General features: G+C 37.1%; 2 protein-coding genes across 2 annotated transcripts in view; one reads left to right on the top strand and one right to left on the bottom strand.

Annotated features, from left to right (window-relative positions):
* Window positions 1-1438: 1438 nt before the first annotated feature.
* On the bottom strand, window positions 1439-4956 carry LOC121728645 (carboxypeptidase Q-like). Its single transcript, XM_042116869.1, has 3 exons — window positions 4692-4956; window positions 2640-2769; window positions 1439-2556 (listed from the first exon to the last, which is right to left on the bottom strand). The coding sequence occupies exons 1-3, from the start codon at window positions 4877-4879 to the stop codon at window positions 1465-1467; spliced, it is 1410 nt and encodes a 469-aa protein (XP_041972803.1). The 5' UTR covers window positions 4880-4956; the 3' UTR covers window positions 1439-1464.
* A 2608-nt stretch (window positions 4957-7564) lies between these two features.
* LOC121729098 overlaps window positions 7565-23004 on the top strand; it is a 29164-nt gene continuing 13724 nt past the window's right edge. Inside the window, exons 1-10 of the mRNA XM_042117486.1 lie at window positions 7565-7735; window positions 8832-8956; window positions 9518-9648; window positions 10012-10127; window positions 11168-11284; window positions 11809-12087; window positions 16095-16248; window positions 18529-18741; window positions 19796-19967; window positions 20912-21061. Coding sequence (XP_041973420.1) covers window positions 7683-7735; window positions 8832-8956; window positions 9518-9648; window positions 10012-10127; window positions 11168-11284; window positions 11809-12087; window positions 16095-16248; window positions 18529-18741; window positions 19796-19967; window positions 20912-21061 — 1510 coding nt within the window. The 5' untranslated portion in view covers window positions 7565-7682. The remainder of the gene's footprint in view (window positions 7736-8831; window positions 8957-9517; window positions 9649-10011; window positions 10128-11167; window positions 11285-11808; window positions 12088-16094; window positions 16249-18528; window positions 18742-19795; window positions 19968-20911; window positions 21062-23004) is intronic.

Consider the following 23004-nt stretch of genomic DNA (forward strand, 5'->3'; position numbering starts at 1 on the left):
TAATAAAATTATAATCAAAATCAAGATTATTGATAATTATGTGATGATTCATGGCATCATTATAGTGATGATGATGATTCGTATTATTAGGAATGTTAGGCGAATTGTGGGTACCGCCATAATATGCTTTTGATTGTTGAAACAACGCCAAAATTGCCGAACATTTATCTATACGGATTCAAGAGTTCTGTGCAGCACCTTCAGAACCAGGGTGTACTTCGGCGCAAATTCTTATTTTTTGGTAGTTTAATTTGGTAGATGAAATAGATTCCTACATCGGAAAAATTCCGCGCGGAAACGCTTAGTGAATCACCCTACAGATCACCACTTTTGTGATCATGTTACCAAATTCGAGCTACATCTCATACAACAACAAAAGAATTTTGGAAATCGGTTTACAAACGACAGAGTTGTCCGTGAACCAATATAAAAAAAGTGAAATATATCCTCCTCCTTTTCGGAAGTTGGTTAAAAAGTAGCCTAAGTTATGCCTTACTACATCAGCTATGTGCCAAAAAAAGTCCTGTCAAAATAGCTCCAGCCATTTCAGAGATTAGCCGGAACAAACAGACAGACAGACATACAGACAAAAATTGTAAAAAATGTTGTTTTGGTGTATGTAACCTATATACATTCATATGCATCTAGTAAAAAACGGTTCTTTTAATATTACAAACAGACAGTCCAATTTTATTTATATGTATAGATGTATAGATAAGAAGTATCATAATATAATTTATACTTGATTATGTAGGCAATATTTGGCTCGTCATCTTTAAATAAATTAATGTCTAAGTTGATCTTAGCGCCTTTTGAGCATCATTCTAATGACATCACATTACTGATACGAGTGTAAGGCAAATCGTAGATTCGGCCTTTTTCTTTTTTTAAAGCCTAAAAAACATGCTAGTAGAGGGAGTGTCCTAGATCTGTTTAACACAAGATTTTCTTAGAAATGCCTACAAACGTGCAGTCTTATTGTATGTAAAAAGGAATGTCAATTAATAATATTAAGCTTACGTGGCATTGTCGATAAGTTACTCCATTATTATTGAGATGGAGTGACTGTAGACGAAGGCTTCTTATCGCCCGGCGCCAGGCACACTCGAGGCGAACGTTAATAAGGAGGACTACACCTAATCATATAACATAAATAAACGTTCAAGGACTACTCCTAATAATACTGTGGTGTATTGAATCCTACGAGTTTTTATTATTCGTAGATTGAATCCTATAATTTTAGTCGACCTCTAGACAGTCAATTGTATTGTCAATATCACAATTCAATTTTATTTGACAATTAGATTGAAGGCGCGCGATGTTCAATATCAACCCTAGACGGTCAATAATGTTACGCAATACGTGATATTGCGCAATAAAATTGCTCGTCTAAGGGCTCGCCACATTTCTTAAAATTGTTTTATTGAACAAAAAAATGTAAGTGCAACAATTTATTTAACGAAATCATCGTGGTATATCACTAGATAAATCAGCAATAATATAGGCGACGGCCGTCCAAAATCCCGTGCATAGATCCAGCTCTGCGGGGTTCTCAACATTTAAAGTGTCCCCTTCAGAGTGGTGGTACCAAAAGTATTTTTCGTTCGCATTCAGTAAGCTCGCTCCTGGGATGCCCTTTTCAACTATCACAGTTATATCGGAGCCTGGCCTACTTTCTTCGACAAACGTGGATGCATCGATTGAGGTGAACAGTTTCAAAATTTCGGCAACAATACACCTCGCCTTCTGCGTTCCTGCTACAGCAAGTCCGCGTGGTGAAAACGTGCCCTCGTCCGATTCCATTATAAAGTTTATATTGTGGCTTTCGTTTCTATGTCTTTGCTCGTAGTCGATAGCACCTATGAGACCGAGCTCCTCGGACGTCCAGAATATAGACCTTACTGTTCTCTTTGGGATAAGGTTAAGACGTTTTAATACTACTGGCGCAGCCCAACTCACGAATAATCCACCACCGTCGTCCATAGCTCCTTGGCCAACATCCCAACTGTCTATGTGACCTGATACGATAACCAATTTTTCCGGGTGTTCAGTTCCTTTCAAGTCCACAAGAGTATTTCTTGAAATTTTGGTATTAAATCTGGATGACATCTTAATTTTCAAAACAATCTTTTCATTTCTGTCATATAATCGCCTCAGTAAATCTGCGTCTTCCAGAGATATAGCAGCGGTAGGTATCTTAGTGACGTTACCATCGTAGTGTTGCGATCCAGTGTGTGGTGAGTTAATGGAGAAAGGAGTTATGGACTTAATTAAACAAGCTACTGCTCCTTTCTCTGCAGCTTTAGTGGCACCTTGTGATCGATATACTACTGTTTCGCCATACGTTGTGTAAGCCGCATCAAAAAGAACAATTCTTCCTTTGATTTCGTCATCGGAAATTTCAGCTAATTTGTCGAAGCTGGATACTACAACTACATCTGCTGTGATTCCTTCAGGTGGGGTACTGACGCTGGTGCCCAGCCCCAGTAGAGCGATGTTCTTCAGCCTCGGCCGCATCATCAGTATCTTCTCATGTCCCCTCACCCAGTGAGGTACCTGTAACATATTCATAATAGTTTGTAAAATCTAAAATTTATCATTGCCAGAAAGGTATAGACATTTTTCCAGATGTAATTTACCTCTAGTTCCTCAGTCGTTATGTCGTCTAAGTGTTCTTGACGAGACAGTTCGATCATATAATCGATAGATTCTTCAAGACTGTTGGAGCCGGATGGTCGAGCACCAAATTTGTCTACGAATTTAGCTAATCTGAAAATTAAAAGACAAGATTTGAGCATGGGCGCCGGTAGGGGGGTACCAGGTGGTGCACTTGCGCCCCTTAGGAATCTCGGGATCAACAGGAATAATTGAAATTTTGTAACCATATTACCATGCCGTACTACAAATAAGAACGATGCCGTACAAAGATAGTTCGTAATGTTTCGGCACTAAATGCATTCTGTTGACGTAAAAAGACAGTCACTGTTGTTCGTAAAAAGTAAAAAGAAAAGAAAGAAAACTAAAATCTGCACCCCTTAGAAGTTATTTCTGCCGGCGCTCATGAATTTGAGATGATAAAACTATATAATATAATGAAAACGAACGTACCTAACGTACGTTCATTTTATTCTCGTCGCCATAGATTTAACATGATTTTTGTACAGTATTAAACATTTTTCCGAAGGCCTTTTCTTAGCCAATCATAAAGTTTCTTTACGAAGACAGCACATCTATTTTGCAAGTTTCATATTTAAATATTGGAGCCTGTAGGCAATTCTTTCGCGTCACTTACAATGATGACAATATAAAGGCTTACAAGGGTTCGGGCGATACGCCATTTTTATATTTCTTAGGAAAATATTGTGTTATGATAAAGCCGGGATACTCAGGCCTATCTTATCACATCAGTCTAGAGAACACTTAATCTTTTTGAGACGTGACCATTTTTACGATAAAAATGTGACATCTAAAATTATCCCAAGTCCATGTTTGTATGTTTCAGCATTATCCTAAGTAGTCATCTTTTTGTATTGTCTGCCCGCTTTTAAATTATTTTATTCTCTATCATCTTTTTTTAACAAAATATGCGTACCTGCAGCTATTCTAATGTTGCAAGTGTCCCTGGGCGACGGTAGTTGCTTTCCGATAAGTGACCCATTTGCTCGGTCGCTCCCTTATTTTATTTAAAAAAAACATATACAGCAAGTATTCCGCATCCACGTTAGTAGAGGCAAAAAAAAAGGTAATGGAACGTAGTACGACCATTGCATCGCGTTAGTAACTTTTTAATGATGATCGTGCACTCTCATATCTCAACAGTAAGGTTCTCGAATACTAGAAAACAATTGGAACTGCACTTTTTAATTCATGTGGGATATGAATAATGCTGCAACTTTACGTGTCTTTATGTATAATCCAGTGTTTTGCAAAATTATTTGTTACTCTTAGTCAAAACATTATGTTTAGCTTAACATAATAACGAAAGAGTATTCGTTCACTAACAACTTAAGGGTGGGTTGTACTAGAGTTGACCAGAGGCATTGTTTTAGTTAAGGTTAAGTTTATCGTCAAATATGGACTTTTACTAGGGATTTAACAGTTCATTTGACATTTTGCTATAGTTAAAGTTACAGTTAAAGTAAGTTGGTGCAACCCACCCTAAGTTAATTAGGTTACTTTATCGGTTGTCATATCAAGTTACGTATGGGAGAGTAACAGCTGGCTCAGATATCAGCTGAGAATACTCGCATGAATGTAGATTACTACATCTTACTACAGTTATATTAACAAGAAAAAGAAAGAGAATTTGAAAGATCCGACTTTGAAAATCATTGGAGAACTTTACATAAAATTTTAGGTTAGCAAAAAAATTACTTAACATTTTCCCGCAAAAAGTAGTCTATGTCCTTCTGTTGTGGTCTTCTTTATAAATTATATATGACAAACTACATAAAAATCAGTTCAGTAGCTCGTAAGCTTATTGCGTTCAAACAAATAAACTCTTCAGCTTTAACGTAATTATATAGATAACTCTTTAACAACAATAGTACGGGAGCCCTAGAACCATTTTTTTTTTATTACTATCAAGCTAATTTTTGTGAGGAGCTTCATATTGATAAGACGAGCAACATTTTTTCTGTTCTAGGGCTCCCGTACTACAACGAATTCACTAACAAAACTAGCGTACTTACTCATCATAGGTTTTTCCTTTAAACGCTCCATTGGTGGTGTACTCCAATATCCTCTCAACCACATCCTTGTAGGAAGCAATTTCTTGCGCCAGCTCACCGATTACACAGTCATTTCCCTCAGAATATACTTCAGCAGGTACGGACAGGGAGTGTACTATGAATACACAGAAACATAATATACGTAACATATCTACGGACTACGTCTAAGCTTGATCTTTGACGGCCTGTGAGTGCTCTCGAGCGATAAATTGTCTATTCATCCACTCGTGCTCGAACTGTCGTTATTATCAATTGTACTAAATTCCAGATAATGTTATAGTGAACTAATAATAATTAGGATTGTATTACGTTACTTTATGTATTTGTATGGCTTAATTTATATGCGTCCGCGAGCGGTTTGGCCGCTACACCACGAGATTATAAGAATGGTTTGTAAATTAGCGGGGTCATCGCATCCATGGGCGTACCCAGGTACCCCCCCCCCCCCCCCTAGAAGATAAACTAAAGGTAAATAAATTTTCCTGGCAAGTGGGAATTAAAAACGTTTTACCTACTCGTAAATTTTCATGATTTTTGTTTCAATATACCAGACCGACCTTCTCGAAAAAGGTATAACAACAAAACCTTGTATTTTTCATGTCTATAGCGAGTCCCAGGCAAAGGTAAATTACTTCTGAACGGTGGAACTGTCACTTACATTTATACTAGCAACTGTTAAAGAATTAATGTGTTGATAATGAATAATAATTAATTAATTACTTTTGTAACATCACTTCTCACATTAATGTAGACATCAATCATCCCACATAATTATAATATTATAGAGGTTAACCTCGAATGTAATAGGCAATAGCAATGTAAATAGTAACATAGCTATAATAATTTTACTAGGCGTATTTAATAGATCAGGCGTAGACTTAGCCGGCCCCTGGACGATCAATAATTTATTGTATTGTGCAATTTCACACTTCAAGAACATTTTATTTGACAATTAGATTGAAGGCGAGCGATGCTGAATATTTATCAACTCTAGACAGTAGACGGTTAATAATATTACGCAATAAGTGATATTGCACAATAAAATTGCTCGTCTACGGATCCCCTTACAACGATCCGAAGGATGGATCATCTGTCAGACAATTGAGTGATTAGCCCGCAATAGGTATTCTTTTTTTCAAAAAAGGAAATCGAACTCATGGCCTCCGTTCCAAGATCCACGTTTTAAGCCACTGGATCATGGAAGCGTTTCGTTCCTTGATCTGAATCTATGATGATGACTGTTCGTTTGTTAGTTGTTAACTACAAACACTTGTGTACTCACTACTCAGCGCCGTGTTTTGCATGTTTGATAAGACAAGTAGGAACTTCAGAGCCCCAGAGTAGGGCAACAATCCTGCTAGCCTTTTGTGGAAAACATCAGTATCATAAATCCGAACGTGTGTCTTTGATAGACGGGAGAAGACATGGAAGAGTTTTGAAAGGATGAAGACATGGGCTAAAAACGCAATCTGCAGGATAGGTTCAACATAAATCAACATATAATTATTTTGCAAGTTTGTTATCTTCATATGATTCAATTTCTCGATTTTTAACGGTACATGTAAAATTTTCACTATTATCAACGATTAACTTATTTTATAAATCATTTCTTTGAAACAGAATTAATATAAGAAAAGATCACATTATTAAACGTATATATTTAAGGGATTACTCGATACGCGCTTATTTAACTCCATTTTACAGCTACTTAACTGCATAAACCACTTCCCCTTCCAACTATAAGCTTTAAAACATTAACCCTCCGCTATAATCCCAGAAGTTTTATAACGTTGTCCTAACAACCCTCATCCCTTTCAATTTTCTCCGAGATTGTAATAATGTTATATTCCACACGTCCCTCCATAACCAGATACTGTTAACTGGGTTTGCAAATTTTGATTTAATGTCAATATTTGGCCACGCTGTTTGGGCTCAGGAACATATTATTATTATTACGGCTACATATTTTAAACTATATCGCCCGCAGGTGTTTAAGTTGCTTGATATGGAATTTATGCAAAACGTAAAATTGGGGTCGAGGAAAGGTTTTGAGGTTGGAATTTGATAGCCTCTCGTTTTGTGGCGAATTCACCAAATAACTTGGCCCCGGGGTAGAGGACACCGGCTTTAATTGAGTAAGGCTTACGTCTGCATGATAATTTGCTGAAAGGGTTTCGCTCTAAGCTGTTGTATTTAACAATAAAAGTAAGATCGATCCTAAGATTATTCAGCTAAATATTTTCTTTTTATTGTGTCTTATGTCTTAATACGATACAGTCAAGGCACTGAAACATGCATATTGCATACAGGCTAAACTTTTTAGCAGTGCCGGATTTTTTTAAGAGTAGGCCACTTTATTTCCGCCGCCCCATGTACGAAATCTGTGCCCCCTAACACGCTGCTGCCCCTAGGCCACAGCGTATACAGCCTATTTACAAATCCAGCCCTAGTAGACAAGTGGCAAGCGATTATCGCAAACGCTCAAAATGTGCGATTCAACATAATATATATATTCTGTGATAATATTAAGTCATCGCTTCGCTAGCGAAACTAATGTCAAATCCCATACATTTTGTGGCGTTGGCGTTTACGATAATAGCTTGCCACTTGTCTAGGCCCTCTGGGCGGCTTCTCAGTTTCACTTGTATGTACTTATTTTCTTAGTCGTTAAAAAATTACGGTTAATTTCCTAATTTCATAAGTTCAAATATTTTTTACAAGGACAAAAAGTCATGTCTCTCCTTTATCATTTGAAATACATTGACACTAAACGATTTGACCGTCCGCGGTCATTTTCCAATCAGCAGTCAGCATCTTCTATCAGTACTTACTGCCATCCACAGTCATACTGCCAAACAGGTACTACAAACAGCAATTACTTCAAGATAGTGAATATATTGATAAAAGATATGAATGTACTTAGTGCGTTAGTCGCTGCATAGAAGTGTAAATATGCATACAGTAAAACGCATATGTGTTTTGAATAGAAATAGACTGATTTACAGGTATGTCAATTAATTATTTAAATTACTTAGTAATAACATTTTCAACATCTTAGCGAATTACGTAGTTGAAATTATTATAATATGTATAACGAATACTGGATTTTGCTCGCAAATTTTTTGCACAGAAATCGAAACGTCGCACGGAAACCATAGGTTTTTTTAGTTTTCCTTTGCTTTTTAAGTATCTCTATGTATTTCTGTAAAGAACTAATATGTTGCCCACAACTTTGTTGAGAAGTTCGTAAAGATATTCATTCATCTCGCGGGACTCATATTTTTCTATGAAAACTAGGGATGTGCCGATTAGTCGCCGACTAGTTGGTAAAGCCGACTATCCGGCCACTTTTGTAGTCGGCGACTAGTCGGCAAAAAGCGCCGACTAATCGGCCTTTTACTTTTTTGCTATTATTGAAATTACATTAAAGAAAAACCTCGATTATTATTTATAATGTGTTCACATCACACTCAATCAGTGTTACACATTTTAAAATTAAGTACTTAAATGAAGAGATTTTTTTTGCAAATATAATTTTAACAACAAATTATGTATGTATTATTAAATAAAGATTTCATGTAGGTACATGAAATATTTAATGAAAACCATCAACTGTATCATAGAAACAAAATAAACATAACACGATTCAACACGTTTGCAGGCGGCGTGTGCCACTTACCCGCGAAACAGCAGTGAAAAAGCCTTCCGAAACCATGATTGGCTTGGCCGACTAGTCGGCCGATTAGTCGGCTTCTTTGCAGCCGACTAATCGGCTAGTCGGCTAGTCGGCCAAAGTCATGATCGGCACATCTCTAATAAAAACTCTTTTATGTCCTTTCACGGGAATTCATTAGATCAGTCATAAGCGTCTGTTTACTACTAAAAGTATGGTCTAGGTATTAAAATTATTATGTACCATCAGAGAAATTAATTCATCGTAGAGTAGATCGTAGACCTACGTTATTTGCACGGGCTATGTCAATGTCAGTGAGTGTTAGTCATGGGCTCATGGCCTATTAGCTGGGATTAACAGCCGACCGAATTACGTAAGTGCATAAGAATCAATTTTTCTGATAAGTACATAATTTAAGTCGTTTTCAGATCAATATCAGTAAATCAAGTGGGAATAAAAAATGAAAAACTGGAAGACTTGAAATCATGGAAAGAAATCCCCGGACCGTCCTCATTACCTGTGATCAAACAGCTGCTGCATTTTCTACCTGGAGGTATACCTAACACCTAAATTCATAATATATTAGTGCATGGATTTTCTGTTGTTGTGTGCTTTTGTAAAAAAAAAGAAGATGGATAGCGCTGTTTCAACAAAGCAATATTAATCATTAGGTATAATTTTAAAGTACATCAGGGATAATAGTTATTCTGTTTCGATACTTTACAGAATGAAGACACTCCTGCATTTGAGCTACTTTTTCTATGACAGCAACTTTTCTACTTCTGATTATTTTTTACTAGCTATTTGACTACTGGTATTCGATAACTTACGAATAAAATGACATTTTCTAAAAATGATTCCTAGCTAGATCGATTTCTCGCCCCTAAAACCCCCTATATACAAAATTTCATGAAAATCGTTGGAGCCGATTCCATATATATATATATATATATATATATATATATATATATATATATATATATATATATATATATATATATATATATATATATATATATATATATATATATATATATATATATACATACACAAGAATTGCTCGTTTAAAGATATAAGATATGTTACCATAATATTTTGGGCTTAATTTTTTCAGGAGATCTCCACAAAGCGGATATCAATTTAGCTGGGGAGTTGCATGCTAAATATGGACCTATAGTCAGACTGGATGGTTCTTTTGGATCTCCCAATTTCGTATTTCTATATGACCCTGATGTTATTGAATACGTAAGTTCAAACATAATATTTATTTTATACCCATATACATAGGGTCATCTGAACAGTGTATACTAATATTATACAAGCGAAAGTCTGTCTTTCTGTCTGTCTGTTACATCTTTGCGCCCAAACGCCTGCAACAATTTTGCTGAAAGATATGGAGATACGTTGAGTATCGGGAAAGGACATATAGGACACTTTTTATCCCGGAAAATGTACGGTTCCCTCACTAAAAAAAATTTTGGTGTAACAGAGTTGTCATCATCTAGTGGAAGAAAAAGACAACTATTGGTCGCACGCTAGTTTTATCGCTCGGTACTTTGTGTGTATTGTGTAATTGCAAAATATATTAATTAGTGCATCAATTCTCAGGTACTTCGTAATGAAGATCATTTACCCGTAAGACCAGGTTTCCAGTCCTTGGTGTACTTCAGGAATAAGAATAAGCCTAAGGATAATCCTGAGTGTCCAACAGGACTAGTTTCTGAGTAAGTTAATTTATTTCTACTTCTTTTTAATGTAAATAATACAATAATTAATATACAGACTACTACACAGACAAATAACTCGTCCAGTTTGGAAAGTAAAATATTATTTTTTATTTTTATTTTATTAGAAAGGAACAGTAAACAGCTACACTATGTACATAGAACTACAGAATAAACAAAGTACAATAATAATAATAGTGTAATCCACAGCACTGTCCACAGATTTCTTATATTACATTTTACTTAACAAAAGCTAGGATGGCTACTAATCATGCACCAGATATCGCTGACACTACATTAAAAAACTAGTTAAAATATAACAGTAACAATAAAGTTAGATCCACTAAGAACTAAAAACTAAAAAGTAAACAGTAAAGAGAAATATATATATATGTATATATTAAGTTATTAAAATCCAACATCAATAGTGTATCGATCTAGTCTATGCTTATGGATATGCAATTATTATCATATATCAAAGGGGTAACAGACATGCGAGTAAGTACGCGGACTTATGGCTCGCCTGTGTGTTAGCAAGTGCCGCGAGCCTGGGGGCATGGTCATAGTAAAAGGAGGGGAAGTAAGTTATCTTCATACAAAGGTACCGCGCGCGTCTTGTATGTGTGCGCCATAGTATCAATGCTTCGCCTCGTACGGCACACAACAAAATCTCGGCGGTAACAGCCTAGTAAAACTGGCTGAGATTTTTTTTTTTGACGAGCTTTGTATGAAGATTTTTATTATGGCATGGTAATCCAGTGTTAGCGATTCTCGTGTGTCACAGACACGAGCCGAGTAAGTTCGCGAACTTAAAACCCACGTGCTTTAAGTTCGTACGTCTATCAGGCCTTTTAGAGAGCAAAATAGTATTTCTTGGACACCATACAATCGCCAAGCGGATTTTTGCGCTTACTTTAATTTAACCACAATTAAATTATTGAACTCCATCGAAACTTTATTAAAACTGATTTATTTTTAGGTTATTTATCAGGATCACCCTGCAGAATTTTTACAAATTTGTTATTATCATATTTTCTCAGCCAGGGAGAAACATGGAAGAAGTTCCGATCAACGGTGAACCCGGTTCTGCTACAGCCGAAGACCATTCGCCTGTACCGCACCATATTAGGGGAGGTTGCAGAGGATATGGTTGCGAGGTAATGCTTCATATCAGTGGGCCCCTAGAGTCTAGGGGCTAGACGATCAATTTTATCGTACAATATCATTAAACAGTATTATTGAACAATTTATTTGACAATAAGATTGAAAGGCAGGCGCGTTCAATATTAACCTTAGACGGTCAAGGTCCGGCCTTTACACAGTGCATGCAATATCTTTTGAAATGGAAAGAGTGTTCGGGGCTCAGCGTGCGGGGGCTCATCGCAAAAATCCGCCTCCATACAATTTGTATGGAAGCGGATGCGCGTATCGCACACTGTGTCGGGGCGCAGCAGATTTCCGCTTCCATACAAATTGTATGGAGGCGGATTTTTGCGATGAGCCCCGGCACGGCCCGTCTCAGTGTGCTCACTCCTTAAGGATATAATATTGTAAAACGTATCTATTATGTAACTATTTTTATTATTTAAAGGTGGTAAAATTATACTATCGTTTATATTCACAGTATGGATCTTAATCTAGATGTACTGATGAATATCTAAAATATGGTTTCTTTTTTAAGAATGAGATCGAAAAGAAACGAAAAGAACATGATCGAGGGGAAATGGGACTTTGAGATGAACCTGTGGGCGCTAGAGTCCATAGGCGTGGTGGCTTTGGGCGGGCGGCTGAACTGCCTCGACCCCAGGCTGCCCGAAGGCGACCCAGCCATGCAGATGATACAGGTGGTCCATGACATCTTCGATGTGGCGTCCAGACTGGACTTCCGACCGAACCTGTCCAGGTTCTTCTCTACGCCGATGTTCAAACGAGCTATGGAACTTTACGAAAAGCAGACAAGGTGAGATTATTTTTTTTATGAAATAGCAAACGGGTCACCTGATGGAAAGCAACTTCCGTCGCCCATGGACACTCGCAGCATCAGAAGAGCTGCAGGTGCGTTGCCGGCCTTTCAAGAGGGAATAGGGTAATAGGGGAGGGTAGGGATAGGAAGGGAAGGGAATAGGGGAGGGTAGGGAAGGGAATAGGGTAGGGGATTGGGCCTCCGGTAAACTCACTCACTCGGCGAAACAAAGCGCAAGCGCTGTTTCACGCCGGTTTTCTGTGAGAACGTGGTATTTCTTCGGTCGAGCCGGCCCATTCATGCCGAAGCATGGCTCTCTTACTTATATTTATTGGTTATCTTTTATTTATATATGCCTTTTTTATGTAACAATGGTTAAGATGGAAAAAAATGGAGTGATTTAGTAAGTATTGCTTATGCTTATCCATACTAATATTATAAATGCGAAAGTATCTCTGTCTGTCTGTCTGTCTGTCTGTCTGTCTGTCTGTCTGTCTTGCTTTCACGCCAAAACTACTGAACCGATTGCAATGAAATTTTGTATACAGTTATTCTAGAGTCTGAGAAAGGACATAGGCTACATTTTGATGTGGGAAAATATCTTATTTCTATGAAAATTTCGATGAAAATGAATTCGCATTGCGCGTGGCCAGCGCTCATCCCGGGGGTCCTGGGTTCGAGTCCCGCAGGCGGAACAAAAAGTTTTCAATTTTCCTGGGTCTTGGATGTGTATTAAAATAAAATTTCAAAAATCTTAAACATATTTTATGTATAATATTATAAAAAATCCAGAAATATATCGATGGAATGAACATTTTAGTTCTAATACGATTCAACAGATGGCGTTTTATTTTTTACTTTATTGTAACATAGAACTAATCATACTTATTAGTTAGTATGTTTTAGTTTATAGTTTTTAATACGTTAGAATATGATGTTTAATCCATACTAATATTATAAATGCGAAAGTATCTCTGTCTGTCTGTCTGTCTGTCTGTCTGTCTGTCTGTCTGTCTGTCTTGCTTTCACGCCAAAACTACTGAACCGATTGCAATGAAATTTTGTATACAGTTATTCTAGAGTCTGAGAAAGGACATAGGCTACATTTTGATGTGGGAAAATATCTTATTTCCATGAAAATTTCGATGAAAATGAATTCGCATTGCGCGTGGCCAGCGCTCATCCCGGGGGTCCTGGGTTCGAGTCCCGCAGGCGGAACAAAAAGTTTTCAATTTTCCTGGGTCTTGGATGTGTATTAAAATAAAATTTCAAAAATCTTAAACATATTTTATGTATAATATTATAAAAAATCCAGAAATATATCGATGGAATGAACATTTTAGTTCTAATACGATTCAACAGATGGCGTTTTATTTTTTACTTTATTGTAACATAGAACTAATCATACTTATTAGTTAGTATGTTTTTGTTTATAGTTTTTAATACGTTAGAATATTATCTATACTAATATTATAAATGCGAAAGTATCTCTGTCTGTCTGTCTGTCTGTCTCGCTTTCACGCCAAAACTACTGAACCGATAGTAATGAAATTTTGTACACAGATAGTCTAAAGCCTGAGAAAGGACATAGGCTACTTTTTAACTGGAAAAAGGGGTTGTAAGGGGGTGAAAATGCGTAAATTTGGTCAAATTAACTTAGTTCCAAAAACTTAAAACAGATGGCGCCAAGAGTCCCCTAGATCGCGCTATTGCTTGCTCATACGTATTTCTATAAGAGGTGGTACCATATTGAGCTAGATTTTTCGATTCTTTCGATTGTTATACACGTTATTAACTAATAACTCACCTACCAACTTAGACATCAAATTCAAAATCAACAGCGCCAAAACTACTGAACCGATTGTAATAAAATTTTGTACACAGATAGTCTAAAGCTTGAGAAAGGACATAGGCTACTTTTTAACTGGAAAAAGGGGTTGTAAGGGGGTGAAAATGCGTAAATTTGGTTAAATTAACTTAGTTCCAAAAAACTCAAAACAGATGGCGCCAAGAGTCCCCTAGATCGCGCTATTGCTTGCTCATGCGTATTTCTATAAGAGGTGGTACCATGTTGAGGTAGGTTTTACGATTCTTTCGATTGTTATACACGTCAATATTAACTAACTAGCTGTTGCCCGCGACTTCGTCCGCGTGGACTTTAGTTTATAGCGCGCGGTGTCAACAAAATTTGTGTCAAATTTAAAAACTTTTTAAAACCCTGGTAAGTGGTACCCCTCTTAGGGCCGCGTTACACCGGAATGGCAGCGCTGAAAGTGCTCGCCTCGCCGCTGCCATTCCGGTGTAGCGCGGCCCTTAATTAATCAAAATACCCAAAAACAGCTGTGCAGTGTGCACATAATCTATACTAATATTATAAATGCGAAAGTATCTTTGTCTGTCTGTCTGTCTGTCAGTCTCGCTTTCACGCCAAACGCCAAAAGTATCTCTGTCTGTCTGTCTGTCTGTCAGTCTCGCTTTCACGCCAAACGCCAAAACTACCGAATCGATGGTAATGAAATTTTGTATACAGATAGTCTAAAGCCTGAGAAAGGACATAGGCTACTTTTTTTACTCGAAAAAAGGGTTGTAAGGGGGTGAAAATGCGTAAATTTGTTCAAATTAAGTTAGTTCCAACAATTCATAATAGATGGCGCCGTGCGTCTTCTACATCGCGCTGACGCTTGCTCAAAAGTCTTCCTATAAGACGTGGTATCATCTTACATTTAAGTTTCGATTTTTTTCGATTGTTATATCTATTCTACGGAATTAAATAACTCAGTACTTTATCTGTGCAGTGATGTAACATGATAAATAGTTTATGGGTAAAGTTGTGTAATCGGAGGGCTAAATAAGCTTTAAAATTTGGCATAAAATATAAAGTTTAATATAAAAAAATGAAATACTTATTGTGTGCACACTGCACAGCTGTATTGATTTAAGGGGTACCAGGGTTTTTTTATAAAAGCTTTTGACACCAATTTTGTTGACATCGATCGCTATAAAGTACTATAAACTGAAGTCCACGCGGACGAAGTCGCGGGCAACAGCTAGTTCATAAATATCTGTATCTTTTATTCATACCAATAATGAAAAGGATATTTGGAGGAACTTAATTATTTAAGCTAGTGCAAAAGGACAAGGTCACTATATCACCCAATGTGTATTGAATATTTAAGAACTAAGTCTACATCAGCTATAAACGCATCTAAACTGCTCTCTATTATGTATATTTCTAATCGTATTATTTTGTATCTTATTCCTACAAAAATTCATACAAAAACATCCCGACAAATCATCTTTGTATTTTGTATATCACGTAAATTACGTTATTTTTCTTAAAGTGACTTAAATTTGTTGACCCTCTATTGTGAGCTTGTTACACGGAGAGTTCCTACGTGGCCCCATCAATCTTCTGGCAGGAAATTCAGCTTTATTCAAGGTGAGACAGGCAGTTTAATCACAGCTTCACACTCTTAGTTCACACAGTTTACCTGGGAGTTGTGGTTAAGTGGTCAAGATAATCTTAGCCGTTACTTGATATGCAGCTTATGATATCAATATAAGCTATTTAACCGATACCGGACGTTAAAAAGTTAGGATTTCGTTGTTGTGTTGAGTTACATATTGGTACTTTGGAGATTTATTCATGAAGCCCCATCCGGCTGCGATAACAATAGATAAGCTATTGTGTCTCGTTATTCCACGATCGATGGGTTAAAAAATCTGTAATGTAAATTAAGTAATTAAGTACTAATTTAGCAGACTCATAACTAAAACTCCACATGTGGCCGCTCAAAGAACTTAAAACAAATTAAGTTTAACATAAAACGTATCTCTAAATATTTGATGCCTTCTTAAACGTAAGCTCTTCAAATATTTTACCAAACATAATTTGAGGTAAATATATTTTTTGTAACCGTTACAACACCCTTTTTGTACAGTTTCTCCACTATTATAGCTTAGTAAAGAAATAAAAAGCTTTAATAATTTAAATTTCGTTACAGACTGAAGAAGCACTTTATAGCTAAAGGCAAAGAGGAGTTGAGGCAAAAACAGAAGGCGAACGACGAAAAAGGCGTCCTCGAGAAATTATTGGAAATCGACGAGAATATTGCTGAGATCATGGCCAGCGACATGTTGTTCGCTGGAATAGACACGGTAACTAAATTGTAGTATTGTAGATGCTGCCCGTAACGCAACTGACACGACATAACTTAGGCTGGATTTATAATCGTCCGCCCGAACGCGCGTTTTGGCGGCTACACCGTGAGATTACAAGCAAACGTATATAATAATAATAATATCTATGGACGCTTCACACCACGTCAGTCTGGCCCCGTGCTAAGCACCTAAAGGACTTGTGTTACAGGAACCAGACAACGGAAATATATTTAATACTTTTATACTATACATATATTTAAGATTTTTATTATATCATACAAGTATCATACACATATTTAATACACATCCAGACCCGGGAACATTGAAAGCTATTTTGTTCCGTCGGCGGGATTCGAACCCGCGACCCCCGGCTTGAGCTACCAACGTGCTCACCACTGAGCCACAGAGGTCGTCAAAATATATCAATGTATATTATGTATAAGTCTACGAATCTGATGGCAAAAAGTGAAAAATAAATAAACTCTAGCACTACTGGGGTAATTGGGATAAAACATTTTGATCCTTTTTCTTATAGCGGTTGATTCTATGTGTTAAACATGCAAAAAATTTATTCAATGATCAAGGATATTTTTTGAAAATCTGCTGTCAAAAATTGCCATCAGATTCTGGTAGAATGACAGCACGACCGCGCCGCAAAATCACGCTATATTTGGTCGTAATTAAACCGCGCGTTTGCGCCGCCGCATGTGAATCCTACCTTACGGCTGGTTACAGAGGTTTTTTGACTTATCTAATTATCTATTCACTAGTGCTTTTGACGGCTGACGTAAAAACAAACCGAATAGACATCGTTGTTAAAGAGATAAGCTCCAGTCAAACCCAATGGGCACAGGGCTGTAGCTACAGTCAGATTTGAGGTAGGGCAGCATTGGTTACAGGTAGGGCAGAAGTACAAAAAAATAATCATAATTTATTGATTTCTTGGGTTTTGGTATTTTTAAGGTAGGGCATTATGATTTTAAGGTAGGGCATTGCCCCCCAATGCCCCCCTCTAGCTACGGCCGTGAATGGGCATTGTCCAAAAAAAATCACATGTACTTTTTATATTTTTTTCCGTTAAAATAGGGTATTTTAAGAATATAAATTAAATAATTTTGAAATTCATTGGCTAGTTTTTTCTCAATAAATTTTTAAAGTTTCGCTCTGACGTCATCATCGGCGGCTAATTGACCTCTGTAGTGTTTTAAATTTCCTTTCAATCTTATTTATAATGGCTGGTTCGTCAAATGCAAGTTCTCATTATGTGAAAGCTGATACGAGAAGCTTACCAAAAGTTCGAAACGTAATGTTGGTCGAAATTATTGCTAATTTAACGCCATTGAAGGTCAAACTAAGGTTAAACATATTTGTTTAAAAATATAAGTAACTAATGGGTATTTTTTTCTTTTATATACAGAAAAACGATCACTGACCTTATTCCTCGAAATGATTTTGTAATGAGCAAAATTAAAAAAAAATGGACAATCCCCATTAACAACGCTGCCGGGTAGATAAGCTCTGGTCAAAAAACCTTAGAAAAACCGAGCATTAGTGAACCCCTATTTTCAGTGTTACGTTACGTCGAATCTGGACAGTGAATTTTCCGAAGACATCTTTGCTAAGGACCCATCTCTTGGCTCTACTTTACATCTACATTTTAACTGCTGTAATAAAACCGAATAATTTGGTCCTATAACAAAAAGGGTTGCAACATTAAATATACACTACATTCCTTTCAACTAAGATAAACTAATCAGATAGCTGATCCCTATAGCCGTTATTTAATTGAAGGGAATTTAACGAGTTAATTTAACGTATTAACATTCTGAATCGCTATCGAACATTGATTAAACGTCTACATTGAAAGCAATATTTCATTATCTAAATTGAAAGGGATTCTGCAAACTAATGAATTATAGTGAATAGTTTAAGCCCTTGATGGAAGAGATAAAGACCTGATAAAGTCATTTTACTCCTGCGAGAACTGTATTTAGACTTTTTAAAATTAAGATAAAGCGATAGAATTGAACAAACTGCCATTTAATTTTGATCCATACTCATATAATAAATGCGAAAGTGTGTCTGTCTGTTACCTCATTACGCTCAAACCGCAAAGCCTATTTTGGTATGGAGATACTTAACTGAGTCCCGAAAAAGGACGATAATATATCCTTTTGCGGAACTCAATAGTTATGAATAAAAAAGGTAAGTATAAAGTAGGTCTAGGGATTTTATCGTGTTTAGTAACCAGACTATAATAAGCAAAATATATTTCAGTCATCAAACACAGTGACGGCTACTCTATACTTCCTTGCTACAAATCAGGACAAGCAAGAGAAATTGCGAGAAGAAATACTATCCAACGATGAAAAACAACCGTACTTGAAAGCATGTCTTAAAGAGTCTATGAGAATCTTGCCCGTCGCTTCTGCTAACCTCAGACAAACCACTAAAGATTATAATTTGCTCGGATACAGTATACCGAAAGGCGTAAGTTTGGTTTATGATATTATTATGATAACATTTGATACACATGTGAACAACAGAATGCTTAGTCAAAATGTATTCGCTAGTTTGGATAGCAAATTTAGATGCCAAATACCATATTTTTTATATCTGAAGTCACTATCATAACTAGTGAATGCATTTTAAATAAGAATTGTAACATCTTAACGTATTATACTTCCAATGAGTATATGCTTAGGACTGTATAATAGCAGTCGAAACGGAAACAAGGGTTTACTCTAACACACGACTGCTACGAATCTCCGTGGCATATCTCATGTTTGTGATTATAGATTGGTACGAGTATGATAATTGATAACCAATACTAAAAACAAATAGTCACAACCGAGGTCACAACATGGAGTGGTTAAGACATGGCACGGAGGTTGATACCTCTGAAGTTATATTATAATATACTAGCTGGTTGCCCCCGAAACCCCCTATATACTAAATTTCATGAAAATCGTTGGAGCCGATTCCGAGATTCCAATATATATATATATATATATATATATATATATATATATATATATATATATATATATATATATATATAATCTTTTCACAAATATTTTTTAATGACACATGTGTCAATAAAAAATATTTATCTAATCTTATCTTATCTTATATCTTTATATATATATATATATATTATATATATATATATATATATATATATATATATATATATATATATATATATATATATATATATATATATATATATATATATATATACAAGAATTGCTCGTTTAAAGATGTAAGATAAGATTAGATAAATATTTTTTATTGACACATGTGTCAATAAAAAAAAAATATTTGTCTAATATATAAAATTCTCGTGTCACAGTTTTCGTTGCCAGACTCCTCCGAAATGGCTTGACCGATTCTCATGAAATTTTGTGAGCATGTTGAGTAGGTCTGAGAATCGGCCAACATCTATTTTTCATACAAAAAAATAATATGGCAAAACAACGTTTGCCGGGATAGCTTGTATATCTATATATCTTTGATCATTAAGATCTTAAACTCCTTTCAGACGCACCTAGTATTCTGCCACCAAGTGATATCGAATCTGGACGAGCAGTTCCCACAGGCGTCACAGTTTATCCCAGAGAGATGGATCGTGGATAGATCGGATCCACTGTATTATGGCCAAGCGCATCCCTTCGCACATATGCCGTTTGGCTTCGGAGTCAGGAGCTGCATTGGTGATTACTTCAATTTTAATAAAGTAATATGTTCTCCTCCTCCAGTCATATTCCTCATGTCGGAGGGTTATGACTTTGCCCTTCTATGACCTTCCTTCTTATGATGTTGGGCCAGCTTTTCCTATCTTCGGCCACTCGAAGAGCGTCGTAGTCAAGTGAGGTGCGGATTTATAAGACCAATGCATGGAACTGTGGCCCCCTTGTTATGTAAATGTTAAATTGAGAAATTTAAAAAGATTAAACCCCAATACGAAACTGTAATAAACACACACCATAAATTAAATGCTAAATATTGAACCGATCAAATAAACCACCGGAACTAGTCCACCCGTTCACTCTTAAGCCCTCTCCACACTCACGGCGCGAATTGCGGCCGCAATAATTCACGGGTGCTACGGGCCGTGAACACGACGCGAATAAATACGGCCCTCTACACTCGCAATCTTCGTATTTACGCTCGCGCATTTGAGTAAAATTTACGTTGAAATCACTGTTGCTGCTGCTCTGACATTGTGTGCGACTGCGAATAAAAGCGGGAGTGGATGATGTTCACGTTCGCGCATCGCGAGTCCTTTGTCGCGGGCCAAAAAACCGACACCGGACGGGGACAGCCGCGAAGCGCGAACGCGAACGCGAAGCCGCGAAACTCTCCACACTCGCGGTTCGCGGCCTTCGCAAGCTTTCGCACCGCGAGTGTGGAACCCGCTTTACAAAATGAAGTTCACGCTAAATAATAATTATGTACCATCGAGAAAATTGATTCATAGGCAGTTGACAGACCTACGTCACTTGGTCGAGTTATGTCAATTCAATGTAATACGTGATCTGTTGGCTGGGTTTGACAAAACGCGACCAAATTAAGTGGGTCCACCATCTGCCTATGAATCAACTTCTCTGATAGTATTTAAAGCCAATTTAACAAATTCAATAAAATACCTTCCCAGGTCGTCGTATAGCCGAGTTGGAAATCCAGACTCTCCTGGCGAAAGTGGTGCAGAACTTCCGTGTGGAGTGGTTCGGTGCGCCGCTGCGAGTCCAACAGAAGTCACTCAACTACATGATGGGACCATTCAACTTCACCTTCAAAGATATTTAAATATTACTATAATATAATGAAAAAAAAGCAAATAATTTCATACATTAACGTTTTAAATTAAGTTTTGGACCTATCACCGTTTGGACATCAGAGTTTACAAAAGATATTGCTCCTGTCGTGATCCTTTCGCTTTACTACTAATAAGCCAGATGATACAAGGTACGTATAATATCAGTGTTAAAATAATTAATGAATGATGTAATTTTTATTAATATTTTATTCTCTTTTCACCGCCAAATATTAATAATAGTAATAACTAGCTTTTGCCCGCGGCTTCGCTCGCGTGAAATTCGAAAATCGTGTACAATACGAATATTCTTGCAAATCTCCTTTAGAAACATGATGTTTTTCCAATACCAAAAGTAGCCTATGTTACTCTCTAAGTCGATGCCAAAAATCAAGTCAATTGGTTGCTTCGTTAGGCTGCGAAGAAAGGACAAACAAACAAATACACTTTCGCATTTATAATATTAGTATGGATAGCTGTTTCCCGCGACTTCGTAGGCGTTACCATAGTATAATAACGGAAATGGATAATTCTCTCCTTTTTATGGTCCCTTACTCAAATGGTAAAAAACGGAACCCGAGTACAAAGATATAATATCAGCCTGTCCGTTTGTCCATATCCAGGAAAAGCCTCCCTCATATTAATCAAATGACACTCGAAATCTGTATGTCTCACATGTTTCACTATTAATTAATAACTTAGTTTGTTCCTAAGGAATAAGAATTAAAACTCAACACTAACGACGCAACATGTTTTTGCTTGGCAACATTACCAGGCGAGGGGGGAGGGGGTATGGGGGGGGGCGCAGCCCCCCCAAGTACCGGCCAAGCCTCCCGCATGTTAATCAAACGACACGCAAAATCTGCATGTTTAGTTTTGGTTACATTAATTTCACTTTTAATAAATAACTTTGTTTGATCCTAAAGGAGAATTAAAACTCAACACTAACGACGCAACACGTTTTCGCTTAGCAACATTACCAGGTGGGGGGGGGTTTTGGGGGGGGCGCAGGGGCAGGGGCAAAGCCTCTCACATTAATGAAACGACACGCAAAATCTGCATCTAAGGGGACAAAAGAGGGGGCAAGATTTTGTATAAAACTTTTTTCTTTAACACGAAAACTACTGATCCGATTTGAATACGGTTTTTGCAGATATATATGCCTTATTCAAACTTAGCATCTGCGCCGCCCCTACCCCCCCCCCCCCCCCGTTTCTTTGGTCCCCTTAGAGGGGTGAGGGGGGGAAAATTTATACACCAGATGTTAAGTTGGAAGAACATAAATATATCTGCGAAAACCGTATTCAAATCGGATCAGTAGTTTTCGTGTTAAAGAAAAAAGTTTGGTACAAAATCTTACCCCCTCTTTTGACCCCTTGGAGAGGTGGGGGGAAAAATTTTTGTACACCAGATGTGAAGTTGGGAGAAGACAAATATATCTGCGAAAACCGCATTCAAATCGGATCAGTAGTTTTCGTGTGATGCTGGAACAAACATACAGACAGACAGACAGTCAGACAGACAGACAGACAAAAAACTAACCACAGTTTTGGCTTCTATAGCGATGTAGTAACAGCCCCCGCCTATTATTTTTTGGATATCTTTAATGTACAGAATTGTCATTTCTACAGTTTTATTATATGTATAGATAATAATATCTATACATGCTTCACACGTATACGTGGGAGAGCCATGCTTCGGCACGAATGGGCCGGCTTGACCGGATAAATACCACGTTCTCACAGAAAACCGGCGTGAAACAGCGCTTGCGCTGTGTTTCGCCGAGTGAGTGAGTTTACCGGAGGCCCAATCCCCTACCCTATTCCCTTTCCTACCCTCCCCTATTCCCTTCCCTTCCCTACCCTCCCCTATTACCCTATTCCCTCTTAAAAGGCCGGCAACGCACATGCAGCTCTTCTGATGCTGCGAGTGTC

This window comes from Aricia agestis, chromosome 7 (assembly GCF_905147365.1).
Source record: "Aricia agestis chromosome 7, ilAriAges1.1, whole genome shotgun sequence".
NCBI lineage: Eukaryota > Metazoa > Arthropoda > Insecta > Lepidoptera > Lycaenidae > Aricia > Aricia agestis.